The 16,298-nt window shown below is 43.1% G+C and overlaps 3 protein-coding genes across 8 annotated transcripts; 2 read left to right on the plus strand and 1 right to left on the minus strand.

Annotated features, from left to right (window-relative positions):
* On the plus strand, nt 1-3,523 carry LOC104934415 (TLC domain-containing protein 2). Of its 2 annotated transcripts, none has more exons than XM_010750072.3 (5): nt 1-435; nt 520-602; nt 806-888; nt 2,459-2,664; nt 3,101-3,523. In XM_010750072.3, the coding sequence occupies exons 1-5, from the start codon at nt 257-259 to the stop codon at nt 3,297-3,299; spliced, it is 750 nt and encodes a 249-aa protein (XP_010748374.1). In that variant the 5' UTR covers nt 1-256; the 3' UTR covers nt 3,300-3,523. The 2 variants fall into 2 exon arrangements, with proteins under 2 accessions (XP_010748374.1, XP_010748375.1); XM_010750073.3 differs by having other exon boundaries at nt 583-602.
* Nucleotides 3,524-3,660: 137 nt separating this feature from the next.
* Nucleotides 3,661-10,053, minus strand: LOC104934422 (F-box only protein 40). 5 transcript variants are annotated; one of them, XM_019272896.2, is made up of 7 exons: nt 9,999-10,053; nt 8,443-8,493; nt 6,865-8,052; nt 5,349-5,635; nt 5,086-5,217; nt 4,492-4,834; nt 3,661-4,096 (listed from the first exon to the last, which is right to left on the minus strand). In XM_019272896.2, exons 2-7 carry the CDS (start codon nt 8,443-8,445, stop codon nt 3,878-3,880), a joined length of 2,172 nt encoding a protein of 723 aa, XP_019128441.1. In that variant the 5' UTR covers nt 8,446-8,493; nt 9,999-10,053; the 3' UTR covers nt 3,661-3,877. The 5 variants fall into 5 exon arrangements, with proteins under 5 accessions (XP_019128441.1, XP_019128440.1, XP_019128442.1 ...); XM_019272895.2 differs by lacking the exon at nt 9,999-10,053 and adding an exon at nt 8,655-8,740; XM_019272898.2 differs by lacking the exon at nt 9,999-10,053 and adding an exon at nt 8,655-8,740 and having other exon boundaries at nt 3,662-4,096; nt 6,865-8,022.
* LOC104934424 (F-box only protein 40) lies at nt 9,231-15,651 on the plus strand. The gene is made up of 9 exons (XM_019272900.2): nt 9,231-9,306; nt 9,878-9,914; nt 10,029-10,587; nt 10,904-11,373; nt 11,649-11,822; nt 12,826-13,067; nt 13,247-13,378; nt 14,291-14,612; nt 14,741-15,651. Exons 2-9 carry the CDS (start codon nt 9,912-9,914, stop codon nt 14,957-14,959), a joined length of 2,121 nt encoding a protein of 706 aa, XP_019128445.2. The 5' UTR covers nt 9,231-9,306; nt 9,878-9,911; the 3' UTR covers nt 14,960-15,651.
* Nucleotides 15,652-16,298: the final 647 nt, after the last annotated feature.

The following is a 16,298-nucleotide window of genomic DNA, read 5'->3' on the forward strand; positions in this document are numbered from 1 at the left end:
CAATGTGTGGATTACCAGGATAGGAGTTATGCCATGATCATGTCATGACCATGACCCCACACCAGTTATCAGTGACCACTTTATCACCTGAAGTGAGGGGAAGAATGTGTGTTAAAGGGCAGGGATTGTAGACACATCCACTGCATGTTAAAGAAGCTTCAGCAGTTATCTTAGCTGATGCTCTCCAAGCTGAACACAGGAACACGTGGGATTTGAAGTGAACTCAGGGGACAAGGCTCTGTGCTGAAGGCTCGTTATGGATTTGAAGTCAACACTTCTGGTCACTGGAGGATCTGCGTGTTCTTTCAAACTGCTGAACACAATCGTCAGATTCCTGCCAACACCGGAGCCTGCGCACAAGAAAGCCTGGAAGTGGAGGAACATCATCACCTCTTTAGTTCACAGCTCGCTGACAGGGGCATGGGCTGTTCTATGGTGAGTAAAGACACAGTAATCTGGACTGGTACTGCCATTTATTTTTATTTTTACTCTTCCTGTTTGTCTCTTTTCACCATGCAGTTTGTACCATCAACCTCACATGTTGGAGGACCTGATCTCCTCTCATTCCTTGTTCTCCCACAGGCTTGTAGCTGTGTCTACAGGTAACGTAGTAACACTGCCACACACACAAGTTCACATGTCAGAATTACACTAGAGCAGCACAGGACTTTAAAGTGTGCAGGCTCCATTATTTCTGGATGGAATCTAGTAAAAGTTAATAATTGCAACTCACATCCTGGACATTCATTTAATAAAGAGTTTCTCCTGTTCCCTACATGCTTACATACAACTCTTTCTCCTTTAGGTTATTTTATCAATGACTTCTTGGACTTGGCCTTGAATCAGTCCATCAGACAATCCTGGGAGGTGCTCCTCCACCACTCTACGGTAATAAACGCCACACCTGTGTGTGTGTGTGTGTGTGTGTGTGTGTGTGTGTGTGCCTGAGTGTGCGTGTGTGCGTGCAGTGAGCTTAACGCACTGCAACTTGCGAAAACACACACATACATATGGCCCCTCCACAGGACAAAGATTCGATAGCAATGTAAGGGGCTCATCATAATTGATGCCTGTAGACCAAACCTGGGGCAGTGTGGTAGTTCTAGGGCAGTTGTCCCCTTTGCCCAGACAGCAGTCCAGCCTTGACCAAAAGTATTATAGTATAGAGTCGTTAAAATTAGCTTTAGTGTATTAGTATTTAGGGTGGCACAGTGGTGCAGTGGTTAGCACTGTAGCCTCAGAACAACGTTTTCGGTTTGAATCCCTCAGCCGGCTGCAGCCTTTCTATGTGTTGCAGTTTGTATGTTCTCCTCATGTCTGCGTGGCTTCTCTCGAGCTTCCTCCCACAGTCCAAAGACCTGCGGGTTAATTAGTGACTCTAACTTGTCCTCTATGTGCCCTGTGATGAACTAGCGATTTGTTCTGGATGTACCATGCCTCTCACGTCTCTCAAGTCAGCTCAGATTGTTTTCAACTCCCTGTGAGCCCGATAAGCGGTCATAGAAATGGATGGATGATTTTGGTATTTCATTATCTCAACCAACTGCAGCACTACAATTCTCCTTACGTGTTAATTAGTAGAAATAATTTGTAGTAATAATGTACAGCAGAATGAGTCATTTTGCGTTTGATTCTTTCAGTGAATTTTGCTGATAATTTTCTTGGCTTTTTATGATAGAACAGCTGAGGATAGACAGGAAGCAGAAAGAGGGGGAGTGACACGCAGTAAAGGGCCGCCCGATGCAGGATTTGAACCGGAGCCAGCTGCAGCGAGGACTGTAGCCTCTACACACGGGGCGGCCACTTAACCCACCACGCTACCGAGCGCCCTTTGCTGACAATTTTCATTAACTTTAGCTTGTCAAAATTTTGAGAGCATGGCGTGAAGTCCATAATGTCCAGAGTATGTGTCATAACACGGTGAGGTGTCCTTCATTTGTCCAGCCCTTACACCACTGTGTGTTGTGACACAGAGATCATTTTCACTTTTTGTCCCTGGATACCATTCAGCCTTGATCTGTGTGACACTTTAATCTCAGGCAGCAGAGGTCGTGACCCAATTCACTTCCAGCAGGGCATCAGCTTATTGCCTCAGTGTGTGCGTGTTCTTCAGTGTTACAACATTGTAAGATATGACACATTTTAGATTGTAGGTATAGAAAGTACAACATATATCTCAATGTGAAGGATCAGTGTCTCGCTGGCGTTGATGTGAAGGAGGTTGAGATCTGTGATGACCCCCCTGTACTCCTCCTATCCCTAACACATCCAATGATGGCAGTTACCAAATAAAAAAGTACAATATTGCCCTCTGAATTATATATTATATATATAGAATAGAAGTATAAAGTAGCAGAAAAACTACTCAAGTAACTACTCAAGTAAAGTACAAGTACAGTAACTCAAAATTGTACAGAACGTAATTATTTTCCATTTTCCATTTGAACTCTTTTCTCAGGTGATCTCCTGTTTCAGTTTGGCCGTAAAGTCGCGTCTCTATCTCGGTTTGGCTGTGGTGTCTTTGCTGATGGAGATCAACTCTGTTTTCCTCCATATCAGACAGCTTCTCCTCCTGTCAGGTCAGAAGAACAGGCCAGGGACTGAAATTACAGCCCCTCACCCCTCTGTGACCTACAGCGTGACCAGCTGGCTCAACCTGGGAACGTGGGTGACTCAGTGCTTCTCTTCTCCAGGTTTCACACATGTCAAATGTGGAAAAACAAAGTCACAGTCAGTTTTCATATTCTGCATGTATATTTATCTCTACATGAGAAACTAATGAATGTTGTTGAACACAACAGATGTAGAGCTGGAATGTGTGAGAATTTAGCTTCATTTTATGTGATGTTTAAAGCAATAATTAACATGGTTGGACATTTTGAGCACTAAGTTTTAGAGACTCCAGGAAAACCTCAAACATCACAAATCAGGTTTTCAAACACAGGGAATGTCACGTTTTTGGTGCATAACAACATACAGATAGAAGAAAAACAAGTGCAAAAGTCAAGAATGATGAATATGAAATAGAAATCTATATGCATTTACATAAGGTTTTCAGATATGCTCACAGTCTCTCTCTGATTCCCTGCGTTTCCTGCAGGTTCCTGGTGTTTCGTGTCTGTACGACGGGTTGGATGATCCACTGGCTCGCAACTCACAGTGAACTTGTGCCTCGCTACGTCCTGATGATGGGGACAGTAGGCCTGAGTCTCATCTCCACCATGAACATGGTGCTTTGTTACAGGCTGCTCAGAGCAGACATCCTCACCAGCACAGATAACACTGGCAAGAACCACTAGAGGGAGCCAGTGCTGTGTTTCTCTACCTCATGATGTGGCTGAACAGTGATTCAAAAAACTGAAGACTTTTGTAACTTGTAGCTGTGTTTGTTATAATCTAAAGGAAAGCTAAACACAGTCACACAAGGGAAGTTTTCAGCTCCAATGTACTGTGTTAATGTCAAAGATAATTTGGCTAATCTTCTGAAAAAAAAACCTCTCAATATTTTATTATTTATTATTTTTGTGAATTGATAAAGATATTATTATATAAAAACACTCATTTGTTTATGTTGTGTTCAGACAATTATTAACTGCATTTCAAAAGTATAAACACGTTTAATTCCATAAAGAAAAGAAAATCTGTAAGTGTGACATTTTTCATTTCTGCAACCTCACATTTGTTATTCTGGACAGAAACATCTGAATCAAAACATCAGATAACATGATGAACTATGTGTCTGACCTCTTGACTTCTATTCATTTTTTCTTGAAATAAAATTAGCTCCAGATTTGTGCGCTTTAAGAGTTATATCTCTCTCCAACTCTCACCATCCAACATACATTTCAGCAGTGGTTCAGTCAGTTCTTTCTTTACACTACATCATTATCCTCTTCTTCTGGAACAAGTTAACCAGAGTCGGACCATTGCAGCTTGTTTTGGTTTGGACTTCCTCCTTCCTGCGTGGCAGATCAATCTTCTCCGTCCTGGACTCTCTCTCATAGTAGGGACATATCTTCAGGTGCTCGGACATGGATGGCACGTCTTGGAAGCACCAGGTGTCCACAGGAGTGAACAAAGTGCTGAACTTCCATACCTGAAGTCAGAGAGTGAGACAGAGAACTAAATGTTCAGTCTTGATCACTTTTCACTTTTCCAAACTCTTTATAGTTTTATAGCTTCAGTTTCATTTACTGAGCTAAGCAGTGACTTTCCAGCTGCCAAGATCCAGATGAAAAACAAGAGAAAGTGGATAAAAATCATGAACCAATCATCTGAGTCACATTTGAAACATGACAAGGTGATAGAACTGCACACTGATGTGTTATGTAAAAGTAACCTTAGCTCCTCAGAAATGTACCATCTGAGCCTCATGCTGTATTATCACCTTCATTTTGACCATGTGTAGAACTTTCTCTTTCGTGTACTCTACATGCCCTGGTGACTGTCACTTCACATTCTTACTGTCCAGGCAGACACACAGGTTCTTACCCTGTGCTTCACTCTCCACTTGGCTGCTCCATGTGAGTAGGTCTTCTTCTCCCAGTGAAGGGTGACAATCCCTCTCTCCTGCAGTAGCGAGGAGCACACCTGCCTCATGAGCTGGGACACCAGAGCCAGCTGAGACAGGGACAGACTGTCCAGGAAACTGGCCATGTGGCACAGCACCTCAAAGGGCAGCGAGCTCAGTGAGTCCTTCCTTCCTCCTGCCTCACCTCTTTGTTTCCTCTGAGTGGTGGAGGCGGAGGTGTCCGTTGAGTTCCTGGGTGGCTGGGAGGCGTCACACAGAGAGACAGGGATGCTGTGATGCAGGCTAAAGCAGCCCAGATCCTCGCTGAAAGCCAAGTCAAAGCTGTGGTCTTTATAGGTGCATTACGGTAAATTTTCACTGCCCTGCATGACAGTAATTTATCTGAAGGGGATTAATGGGCTTGTTGAACAATATCAGCGAATCAATGATTGCAGCACTTGCTGAAATTTGATGGCTTTATTTTGAATTAATTTACTTTAGGTTACTGCTAGATCTAAATAAAGAAGTGCTTCAGTGCCATGTCGTAAAAAAGTCATTGATTAGTTTCATCTCACTTGTAGGTGACGTTGGCTTCATGTGTGGAGGGCTGAAACCTCTTCTGGCTGTAGGTGCAGCCCAGGTATGCCAGAGGGCATCTCTGCTCAAACCATCCATTCACACCCATCTGGATGTCACTGTGGATATTCCTGCAAAACATATTATATTAGAAAATGAAACATGTTGTTTGTACATTACTTTGGTCCAGTACATCCATGTAACATTAAGGTAGAGGGTACTATTGACCTGAGTGATAACATTTTTAGTATTATAAACCCACTTATAATGTTTGCCGTATTCTCTGCGCTGGAAAGTATGTCCACAGAGGAAAGTGAAGGCAGAGCTGGCCTTGTGATGTCGGCTGGTGACGCTTTCCACTTGCAGCTGAAGGTGCAACTCCAGCGGTTTTGCAGCGGTCAGGTCAGCCAGTGTAGTGTTTCCTCGGAAAGGAGCTGACAGGAAGTTGTAGGTCTGTGTGCCTTCATCTTGTAGCAGACCATCTGTGCATACGCTCTCTGCGATGAGGTGCCCTCTTTGTTCCTTCTCTAGGGAGCACAGCAGGGAGGCCTAAGAAGTCAATCAAACACATCATGTGATACATATTTAGTATATACTGTATCTGGATACTTGGTAACACCACTACTTAAGAAACCCTCTCTGAACCCTGCTCAGGTTGAGAACTATCGTTCAGTCTCACTTCTTCCCTTCCTATCCAAAGCTATTGAACAACTCTCAGAATTTTCTCTCACTGGCATCTCTGGTTCAGCTCTTTCTTGGTTTGAATCCTACCTCACAGGGCGATCATTCAATGTATCTCACCACCTCGCCACAGGGGAGCCCCAGGAATCTGTGCTGGGGCCCCTTCTCTTTGCTATTTACACCCCCTCTCTGGGTAAGATTATCCACTTGCATGGCTTCTCATATCACTGCTATGCAGATGACACACAGCTCTATCTGTCATTTCAACCCAATGACCCCTGTCTGTGTACGGATCTCTGAATGTTTTTCAGACATATCTACATGGATGAACGCACACCACCTTCAGCTGAACTTCTCAAAAACTGAACTGCTGCTCCTTCGGGTCAAACCTACTATGCACCATGACATCAACATCAAAACTGACTCCCTGTGTCTTGCCCCCTCAGGGTAACAAGAAACTTAGGAGTCATGATCGATGACCAACTAACTTTCTCTGATCACCTTGCCTGGATTGCCGGGTCGTGCCACTTTGCACTTCAAACAAAAAAAAATCAGGTCTTACTTGACTCAGCATGCTATCCAACTCATAATACAGTCTGTGGTTATCTTGCAACACGGATGCTAGAATGGGGGTGATGCAGTATTGTTTCTTGGATCTTGTTAGTAACCCGGCATGCAGCGCACTTTACAGCCATTCAGCTTATTGTTTTGCTTTTATAGTCTGCAATTTTCCTATTTACTGTACTCAACATGCTCAGCACCAAATGACATGACAAGTTGACATGTTACAATGTAACATTTAGCAGCTAAAGAGCCAGATATTGCCCCAGGAGATCAAAAACAGACTCACATTTACCAGGTAGCAGGAAACAAGACACTTAGCCCTATGTTTTCTGAGTGCCTGCTGGATGTGTAAATATGCAACTGTTTGCTAAGTCATTTCTGATCTTATAAGATGATGATATGTCAGTGCAACTGTATGTTCACAACTTGTTTGCACTGCCCCCAAGTGGCCAGAAACTCAGGTAAAACTTAGGCGGGTGTAAAAAGGGCCAAAATTGGATTGGAGAATAAATTTCTCTCTCTCTCTTTCTCACCTGAACTTCATCCCACACTGGCATCTCCACCATTGCCAGGTCACTGGTATCCACAGCTTGACTTGTCCTCTTGTGGAAACCAGGGTTGCGGATGCGGGCCTGCTTGGCAGAGAAGCTGGTTGGGATCTTAAATGTGCGCACGGTGATAATCTTCATCGGCTCCACGTGTCCATAAACAAACTTCTTCTTCTTCAGATTTCCAGCGAGACATGAGGAGGAGGATGTGGAGGAAACAATGGATGCACTGCTCACCTGTTGGCAGCTGTTTGATGCTGTTGCACCCACACAGGTATCTTCCTCTGTCAGAGTTTCTAGACCCTTTCTTCTCCCTTTAGCCAGACCCTGACTTCTGCCTGCCCCTTCAGTCTCTCTACAGCCACCTAGCTCCATACTGAACATGTGCTCCCAGATGTTGTAGTTTTCTAATAGATCAGGATTCACACCTGAGCTTCTGGCTAAAGCCTCTCTTTCTTCTTGGGTTAGCTCCTGCTCAACCTCAACCTCAACCTCATCTTCATCCTCATCATTTTTTTCATCTGAGGTATGGCGGTCATATAAGTTAAGAGGCTCCCAGGTGTGATTACTGGCTTCCTTTGCAGCAGCCCTTTCTGCTGCCGTTCTCTGCTTCTGCTTCTCATTCCTTCTTTCCTCCTTCCTCCTCTCCTGCTCTTTCTCCTCCTCTCCCACACTCTGGATCAGCTCTGGGAACAGTTTCTTCATCTTCATGGAGTGAAACAGGTGTTCCTGGTCCTTCAGGGCCATGGCCAGGTCCAGACATCCTCCATGCTCTCTTTCCCTGAGCAGGTTTTCATGCAGCTCTGTGTTCGGGTAGGAATGGGCATCGTTGGCCGGCCAGCGGTTCCACTCCATGGAGCAACACACCACACTGGCTGGACACAGCTGGAGGTGAGCTGCCTGCGAGGAGCGGGGCAAGTGGAGTGGGCAGCCAAACTCAGCATTGAGGCAGGGCACCCTCACGTTAGGGCAGAGCAGCATGTGATCCTCCTCTTTGCACAGGTGGAAGAGAGCTCCACAGAGCAGGCGGCAGGGGATGACAGCACAGCTCACAGAGACCTCCACCCGAGCCCTGCAGCGCCGGCTGTAGCAGGAGTCACAGTGGACATGCTGTTGCACCCTGGGGACTCGAGAACGATGACTCTGATTGGATTTATCAGAATGAAGAACAATCTGTGAACAGCGTTTTTTGTTTTTGAAGATTTAGTGAAACCATAGAATAGTTACATAACAAACAGCTTAAACAGAGTATTTATTAAGCAGTTCTGTTGCATCATTAGATTAACCCCACTGACCTGCAGGTGGAGGTCCTAAAGTCTCTAAAGATACCAAATATTTTACTGAATTTGAAGATTCTTTGTATAAAGTGATGCAAAATACATCTACAATACTTCAATTTGATGGGATTGTTTAGCAATAAAGAATAGATTTAAATCTTTCACCTGTGTAAACATCATATAGATTTAATCAAGAGCCAAAAACAAAACGTTGTATATAATGCTGTCAGATGACTTTAAGAACCATTAAGCTGCTTAAGGGGAATACACCAAAATGAAACCATACCATGCTTCAGATCCTCTGCCAGCAGTTTCAGTCTCAAGTTGTACGTCTGTCCTGCAAATGGAGAGAAAACAATGAATCTCTGATTTAGTACAACAAGTCTGACAGTACATCAGCTTGAAACAAAAACTGCATGTAAACACACAACAGCACAAAACCAACAGAGCCCTGTGGAATTAGTCAATGGGAAGAGCGAGTTAGAGACATTAGCCTACCACTGTAAAAGTTGGAAACACGCTCCTGCACTCCGTCTTGTGACCAAAGTGTCTGTGTGCGTCTGTACTATGTGTGTGTGTGTTTGTGTGTGTGTGTGTGTGTGTGTGTGTGTGTGTGTGTGTGTGTGTGTGTGTGTGTGTGTTATAAATAGTGCTGAGCACTGACTGAGAAATGTTACACAGGTGGTCAGAAACATGGTTTGGGTTACCAGCCTACTCTGCCATGTACATATCTCAAAAAAAATTCTCTCAGCTTCTTCCCTGTGATTCATATTGGCTTGCTGGGTTTAATTGATTTCAACCTGCAGAGAACAAAGTGAGACTCATATTCTTATTTAACACCCAAAGTGTCCTCCAGTGGATATTTAAGTGTAAGCATTGCATTCTTTTAAACAGAAACTTCCCTGTTTATTTTGTACTGAAAACAGATGCTGAGACACATTCATTCCCCCCAGAATGAAGAGATTTGGATAAAGTTTGGCTGTGGCTTCAATCCACTGCCGCAGAGTGAGAAATTGAGAGGGGAGTTATTTTTCCTGCTGAACCTGCATGTTCCTTCTTGGCTAATTTTAACTTAGCAGTTCAAAGAGCACAGGCTGAAAACAACGTTAGAAAACTGTGGAGGGAGCGAGGCGTCTGTGGTGGCACCTTGGTAAGCCTTTTCTAGTAACTGTGAATGTGTTGAAATACTTGATCTAGACTGCATACAGTATGCTGAAAGTATTCAGGCAAGTAATAAAAGGTAGTGCTCAACTAGTTTACTGTTACGATGTATACAGTTTACAGTTTTTACAAGACTCTGAACTGAAAGTGTTATTGTGTAGGCCCATAATTTACAATTTACTCTGAATATCAGCTCTTTATTTTCACAGTAAGATTATGGAATAAGTTTATTTTAATGCATTTGGCTGTTGATTTGTTTCCCACTGCGGATGATTTTTACTGTGACTGCAACAAGAGAACAGGATAGGAAAAAAAAACAAAAAACATTTTTGCTACCCAAACTAAATTCTATTCGACAATTTCACTGCTTCAGGCCTCTGAAAATAATTTAAATATCACTCTTTGGTTGAGCTAATAATAATAATCTGACATATGCACCCAGTGTTGATGTATCACAGGTTGACATTGGTTTGTTTTCAGCAGTCAAAGGTTTAGGACTGACTCGTCTGATACTTTAGAGGCTGATGTTACAAATTAAAGTATTTTTTATTCTCTTGCAGGATTAAAAGACGTCTTATTCAAAGTCCTGTTAACATGGTGAGCCACTGACTTTCCTGATTTAATTATTGATGTTAATATACTTTATCTCTCTGTCATATTTCTCCTTAATTATTCATTCACCTTCTTTTCTTTCTTTTCTCATCCAATCAGAGTCATCGTTCTCGAGTCCCCAGGGTGCAACAGCATGTCCACTGTGACTCCTGCTACAGCCGGCGCTGCAGGGCTCGGGTGGAGGTCTCTGTGAGCTGTGCTGTCATCCCCTGCCGCCTGCTCTGTGGAGCTCTCTTCCACCTGTGCAAAGAGGAGGATCACATGCTGCTCTGCCCTAACGTGAGGGTGCCCTGCCTCAACGCTGAGTTCGGCTGCCAGGTCCACCTGCCCCGCTCCTCGCAGGCAGCTCACCTCCAGCTGTGTCCAGCCAGTGTGGTGTGTTGCTCCATGGAGTGGATCCGCTGGCCAGCTGATGACACAAACCCACACAGTAACCTAGCCCTGCAAGAGAATGTGATGAAGGAAAATGACGTGCAGGAGGAGGCTCTGGATTTTGCCATGGCCCTGGTTGATCAGACAGAGCTTTTTGCCTGCCTGAAAATGAAGAACCTCTATCCAGAGCTGATGGAGGAAGAAGAGGAGGAAATAAAGGATCAGAAAGAGGATACGGCAGTGGAAGAGTTTGTGAATGTTGCTTCAAATAAAGACACCAATGAAGGTAAATAATGCTGCTTTGGTCCAACATGAGACTAACAGATGAGAAATGATGTCCATTATGGGTCATTGTTGGAGGTAGGAGTCACTTTAAAGGCCTGACATCAATTTATAATTCTTAAAAATAAAAATAAGAACAGATTTTGAGATTTCTGTATTTGTTTTGCTCTCAGAGCTCACCAACATTGTGATGTCACATAGGCAACGTTTGAGTCCAATTCTGATGAGTGTTACTGTCACTATTAATCAAACCTGCACAGTTCTGATGAAGCCGATTAACATTTAATAAATAATAATGTGTTTTTATCTTTTCCCTGTAGGTCTCCCCACATCTGCATGCGCAGGAAACAGCCTGTGTGAGAGTAATGCTGTTGGAGAGACTGTACCAGACAGTGTGGGGAAAGACTTCAGCATTAACATAAGGAACTACAACTTGTGTGAGATGATGTTCGGCATGGAGAGAGGTGCTTGTGCTGTCGCTGAGGAAAACAAAGACAAAAAACCTGGTGAGGAGGGTGGGACCCACAAAGACACAGAGAAAGATGGAGCAGCTGCAGCCAAAAACTGCCCTCAGCCAGACACAGGTCCGACAGGGCATGCCCCATGGCAGGAGGGGGTGCTGGAGCGTCTGGGGCAGGATCTCACTCCACGGGAGTACAACATGTATATGGTGCATCATGGGCGGATGCTGCTCACCTTTGGAAAAATCAAGGCCTGTACACCGAGGGAGGAAGATTTCGTCTACGGTAGTCTGGAGCCAATCCCAGTCCAGACTCTGCGCTCTTTCAAGGTGATGAGTTCAAAGTACATTTATCAAACTACACAGACAGAATACATTGTGTGAATTCACCAAAATGTTTCTCACTTTGGCAGAAAATGTATGTTCTTGTTGGATCCCATCACTCAGTCAGAAGCTGAAACATCCTTTAAATGTTTTGTGAATCTGCGCCTCGCTCCCTTTAAAAGAGAAAGTCCTGAGCTTTAAAAAATCATTTACAAAGGTTGTGTTCATTGTACCCTCCCGGCTGCCCAAAGTAGTATATTCTAATGTCTTGCTTTCATAAGGTCCCTGACAGCTATCACTACAGGCAGCGGGTGTATGACAAACCGGCTCGGGTTAAAACCGAGCCTCGCAGTGTGGACACATCAGACCTTGGTGCCACCGAAGAGGACTGGTTAAGTGACGAAGCAGAAGCCACGCTGCTGGGCTACGCTGAGAAGGAGGTCATGGGTCACAAGGTCAGTCAGATATTATGACAGTATAAATAAAAATACCTCTTAGACTATGTGTAATCCTTTATCTTGTATTTCCTTTAAGCATAATACCAGAGACCTATTTTTAACATTTTAGAGAAAGAAAGAAAGAAAGAAAGAAAGAAAGAAAGAAAGAAAGAAAGAAAGAAAGAAAGAAAGAAAGAGCAGTTAACAAGGAAGTGAGAACTCTAAGTTCATAGTATTACGGATGTGCATGTCATTTTTGGTGGTCCTGGTACCAATTAAAGGACCAAAATAAATACATGCACTTTTACTGTTGTGTACAATAAGAAATGTAGAAATGGCTGCATTATGACAACAGTTTTACAGATTTACTTGACAAGTAACATTTTATTTCCTCTGTTTTGTTGAGATCTCGAGTTATTTATGTCATTATGTTGAAATAACAAAAGTTGTTATCCCAAGATAACAGGTTAATTTTCTCAAGATCTTGAGATAACAAGACTTTGTTTGCCCGCTGTTAACCTGGCAGACATATCATTTAATTAATTATGTTGAGATCTTGAATTACTTATGTCGTCATCTCAGAAAAACAAGGTGTCATCATCTCAAGATATCGTTATCTCGGGATAGCAACATATGTTATTTCAACATAATGACATAAATAACTTGAGAAAACAGATGAACTCATTATCACAAGAAAACAGCAGAAGTAAAATGTATAAATGCATGACTGCTTAGGGCTTCCGTAGAGAAGTGTGCATTGTATGGAATTGTATGGAAGTGAAGTTATATGTAGATGTTCGCTGTGCAGGGAACACTTTAAGACATGTTTATTGTGTTCAACATAAATAAATGTACACAACTGTTGCTGTGACTATTTGGAGGTCATGTCCAAAATAAATAAATAAATAAAATCTTTAGGATTTAAATGAATTGCTATTGTTACATTTGCAGCTCCAGAGCTCTGGAACTGGAACCCATTTAGTTCTTGAATAGTTAGACATCTCAGCCTTTATTCATGCAGATCAGCGAGTTGAAGGGAGCTGATGGACTCTATGTTGACGAGGGAACGCAGACGTACTCGTTCCGCACGGCTCCGTTTAAACAAAAGACGACCCTGGCAGAGGTCATGGTGGACAGACCGCTGAAGCTTCATCTTCAGCTGCAGTCAGAGAGGGTGAGCACCAGACACCCCAGAGCTAGCTGTGTCTTCACCTTCCTCTGCGGTCACACCTTCCACCGCAAAGAGTTCGCCACACATTTCAGGTACCCCATGACCTCCTCACTCCTGTCACAGGTGATAGGGTTAGAGTACATAAATACTGTTCATGTAGCATTTTTTTATTTACCCCCCCACCTGCATAACAATTGGTTATGAGCACCCTTTTCCCTCCCTACCTGTGAGTGGAGTTTAATTAATGTATTAATCATCATGTCCTTTACAGGAATGTCCACAGTGACATCCAGACCTCTCTGAGCGGATGGTTCGAGCAGAGATGTCCCCTAGCATATCTGGGATGCACCTACAGTCAGAAGAGGTTTCAGCCCTCCACGCATAAAGCCACCGTCTCCTACGAGTGAGCACAACTCACAGTCATCAGTCCAGATTCCACTATTTATGTTTTCATTTTAAAGTTTGACACCTGCTATGAATATTATTTTTATATTAATCAAATGACAAGGTGAAATTATGTTATGTTTTGACCTGCATCACCAACTTTTACCAACCAACTTTTCAGAAAGCGTCCTACTTGTTTGGCTGGTGCACGAGTATTATAGTTTTTATCTTTGGATGAGCACTGACACAAACATACACCAATCAGCTAGAACATTATGCTCAGTGGACAGGGGTCAGCACAGACACCCTGGACTGGTCTGTTTCTACACAGCTCCATGCACAACAAACTCTGTTGGACTGTGTGTTCTGACACCTTTCTATCAGAACCACCATATCCACTTTTTCCGCAATCTGAGCTACAGTAGTACAGTCTGTTGGATCAGACTTCACTGGCCAGCCTTTGCTCATCATGTGCATGAATGAGCCTTGGCAACCCATGACTGTGTCATCGATTCACTTCTTTTCCTTCCTTGGACAACTATTGATAAGTACTGACCAGTGCAGACCGGGAACAGCCCACAAGAGCTGCAGTTTTGTTGTGACCCATGTTCTGACCCAGTCGTCGAGCCATCACAAGTTGACCGCTCTCAAAGTCACTCAAATTCTTACTTGCCCATTTTTCTGATTGTAACACGTCAACTTTGAGGACATGTTCACTTGCTGCTTAATATCCCACCCACTGACAGGTGCAATGATAATGAGATGATCAGTGTTATTCGATTCACCTGTAGTCTAAATGTTAATCAGTGGAGATTAAAACTGCATTAATAGACACTGTTGCTTTGATATATGTTGTACCTGCTCATGCTTCACAACACACTAAAGTAAAATAAAGCAAAACTTCCTCACCAGCATCTTTTCTTCCATGCAGTCGGCAGCTCAGGAGCTTCAAGTTGCATCCAACACTTGAGGACTCAGTGGGTGATGACTCCCAGCTGCCCAGAAACTCCACTGTTCAGAAGAAGAGGAGAGGTCAGGCGGGAGGAGGGGAGGACTCACTGAGCTCGCTGCCCTTTGAGGTGCTGTGCCACATGGCCAGTTTCCTGGACAGTCTGTCCCTGTCTCAGCTGGCTCTGGTGTCCCGGCTCATGAGGCAGGTGTGCTCCTCGCTACTGCAGGAGAGAGGGATTGTCACCCTTCACTGGGAGAAGAAGACCTACTCACATGGAGCAGCCAAGTGGAAGGCAAAACCTGTGAGATATTACTCAGTCATCCAGCCATCCATCAATCGTTTTCACTTCTTATAATGACAAATTCCATACTAGCTGTTATTCGTATTTTCCATTTCTTGCATCTTGACTCTCTTCTTGTTTCTCTCCAGGTATGGGAGTTTAGTCACCTCTTCTCAGCAGTAGATTCGTGGCATTTGGCAGACACTCCTCCGATATCTGCTCATCTAAATGTCTGTCCTTATTATGAGACTTCGCCACACAGTGAGCGTGTTGCCCTCCCCGGCATGACTGAGAAAAGAGGGGCCAGTGAGGAGAGGCTGAGTCTTATCAAACATTTCACAGGAAACAGAAACAGATGGCAACAGTGAAAAAAGAAGCATGACATAGCAGAAATAAAATCAGCTTTAATTTACTGCAACATTGTTTAATATGAAAATACTCTGGAGCATATGAACTGCAATCATTCACATCATGCATCTCTTCACTTGCCTGTCCGAATTGTCTTGTGTCTCACTGGTGAAGAGAAGAGCAGCAGTCTGATGGAAATGTTTGCATGCAACCAGTCATGTAGTGTTTGTGTTCTCAGTCAGGAGGTTTATGCTGCACTAAACCCACACGCATGCCACATAGTGAACACATACAGTATATATAAAATATTATTACAGTAGAGCACTGGTTCTCAAACTGTGATATCATACTACCAAAAGACTATGCTGGAATGTCATTTAGGATAGGTTTTTTTCTTTGCTGTAATATTTTGTTACAGTATCAGCCTGAGCTGTAATCATGTTCAGGCAGGTAGTGTATAGGACACATACATCCATGATTAGTTACCATGTGACAGCGAGATAGTAAGTGGAGGTAAAATGAACAGTTCAAAACCTCAATCACAGATTCAAACAGGAAATATTAGGAAGAGCAGTGCAGATCAGGGGTACCACCTTTTCCACCAAATGAACTCTGGTTCATGAACTGGTTCTGTGCAGGATTCAACAAAAGTCAACAATAAATCATCTTCTTATAATAAATAATAATAAACCTGCCTCCTGTGTCAGCTGTCTATAATTGAACAGAGTCAGAGTATGCTGCTGTATTTCATATTATGGTGTTACTTGGAGAGCTGAATATTTTTCTGAGGTTGAGAAACACAGTATTTATTAGTTCCAGCCTCTCTTATATGCATATGCATGCATGTATATTTAATTTTACAAAATGATTGTTTAGGAAAAAAAAATAGCAGTTAAATTGATAATGAAACTAATGAGAATATAAATCTTATTCATACGACTAATTTTTTTATACACTTGGTGCAGGGGTCTGGGAATAATGTAAGCAAACAATGTGACGCAACAGACTTTCTACACTAATGGGCAAGAAGAAAAGAGAGCTTGCAAAGGTATTTGACAAGCAGGTCTCCAGCACATGTACAGAAAGAAAATGAAGAACTCACAGTGTGATTAAGGGTATCATCCAGGGCACAGAGGTCTGTTTGTGCTTCGTCCAGATGAAACTCAAGAATCTTCCACTATACTCCAGAGGAGAAGTGTCACTTGTGTGATCTAGGAGAGGCTGAAAATGAAATGCACTGTTCTATTTATCATTATATCACAATGTCAGATACAAAAGCTTTTTCATAAGATGTCTGCAGAATGTCCTGATTTATTTCACTTTGCTCAGTTTGTATTAGATGCTGAGGGCGCTTCAGTC

This window comes from Larimichthys crocea, chromosome XXII (assembly GCF_000972845.2).
Source record: "Larimichthys crocea isolate SSNF chromosome XXII, L_crocea_2.0, whole genome shotgun sequence".
NCBI classification, from domain to species: Eukaryota; Metazoa; Chordata; class Actinopteri; family Sciaenidae; genus Larimichthys; species Larimichthys crocea.

Coding starts and splice junctions, on each gene's coding strand:
- LOC104934424 (XM_019272900.2), top strand. Junction 11,823..12,825: donor AGGAGGTCATGGGTCACAAG/GTCAGTCAGATA, acceptor TTATTCATGCAG/ATCAGCGAGTTGAAGGGAGC. Junction 13,379..14,290: donor AAAGCCACCGTCTCCTACGA/GTGAGCACAACT, acceptor TCTTCCATGCAG/TCGGCAGCTCAGGAGCTTCA.
- LOC104934415 (XM_010750072.3), top strand. CDS start 257: ATGGATTTGAAGTCAACACTTCTGGTCACTGGAGGATCTGCGTGTTCT. Junction 436..519: donor GGGGCATGGGCTGTTCTATG/GTGAGTAAAGAC, acceptor TTCACCATGCAG/TTTGTACCATCAACCTCACA. Junction 889..2,458: donor TGCTCCTCCACCACTCTACG/GTAATAAACGCC, acceptor CTCTTTTCTCAG/GTGATCTCCTGTTTCAGTTT.
- LOC104934422 (XM_019272896.2), bottom strand. Junction 5,218..5,348: donor GAATACGGCAAACATTATAA/GTGGGTTTATAA, acceptor TATGTTTTGCAG/GAATATCCACAGTGACATCC. Junction 4,835..5,085: donor GAAGCCAACGTCACCTACAA/GTGAGATGAAAC, acceptor CTTGGCTTTCAG/CGAGGATCTGGGCTGCTTTA.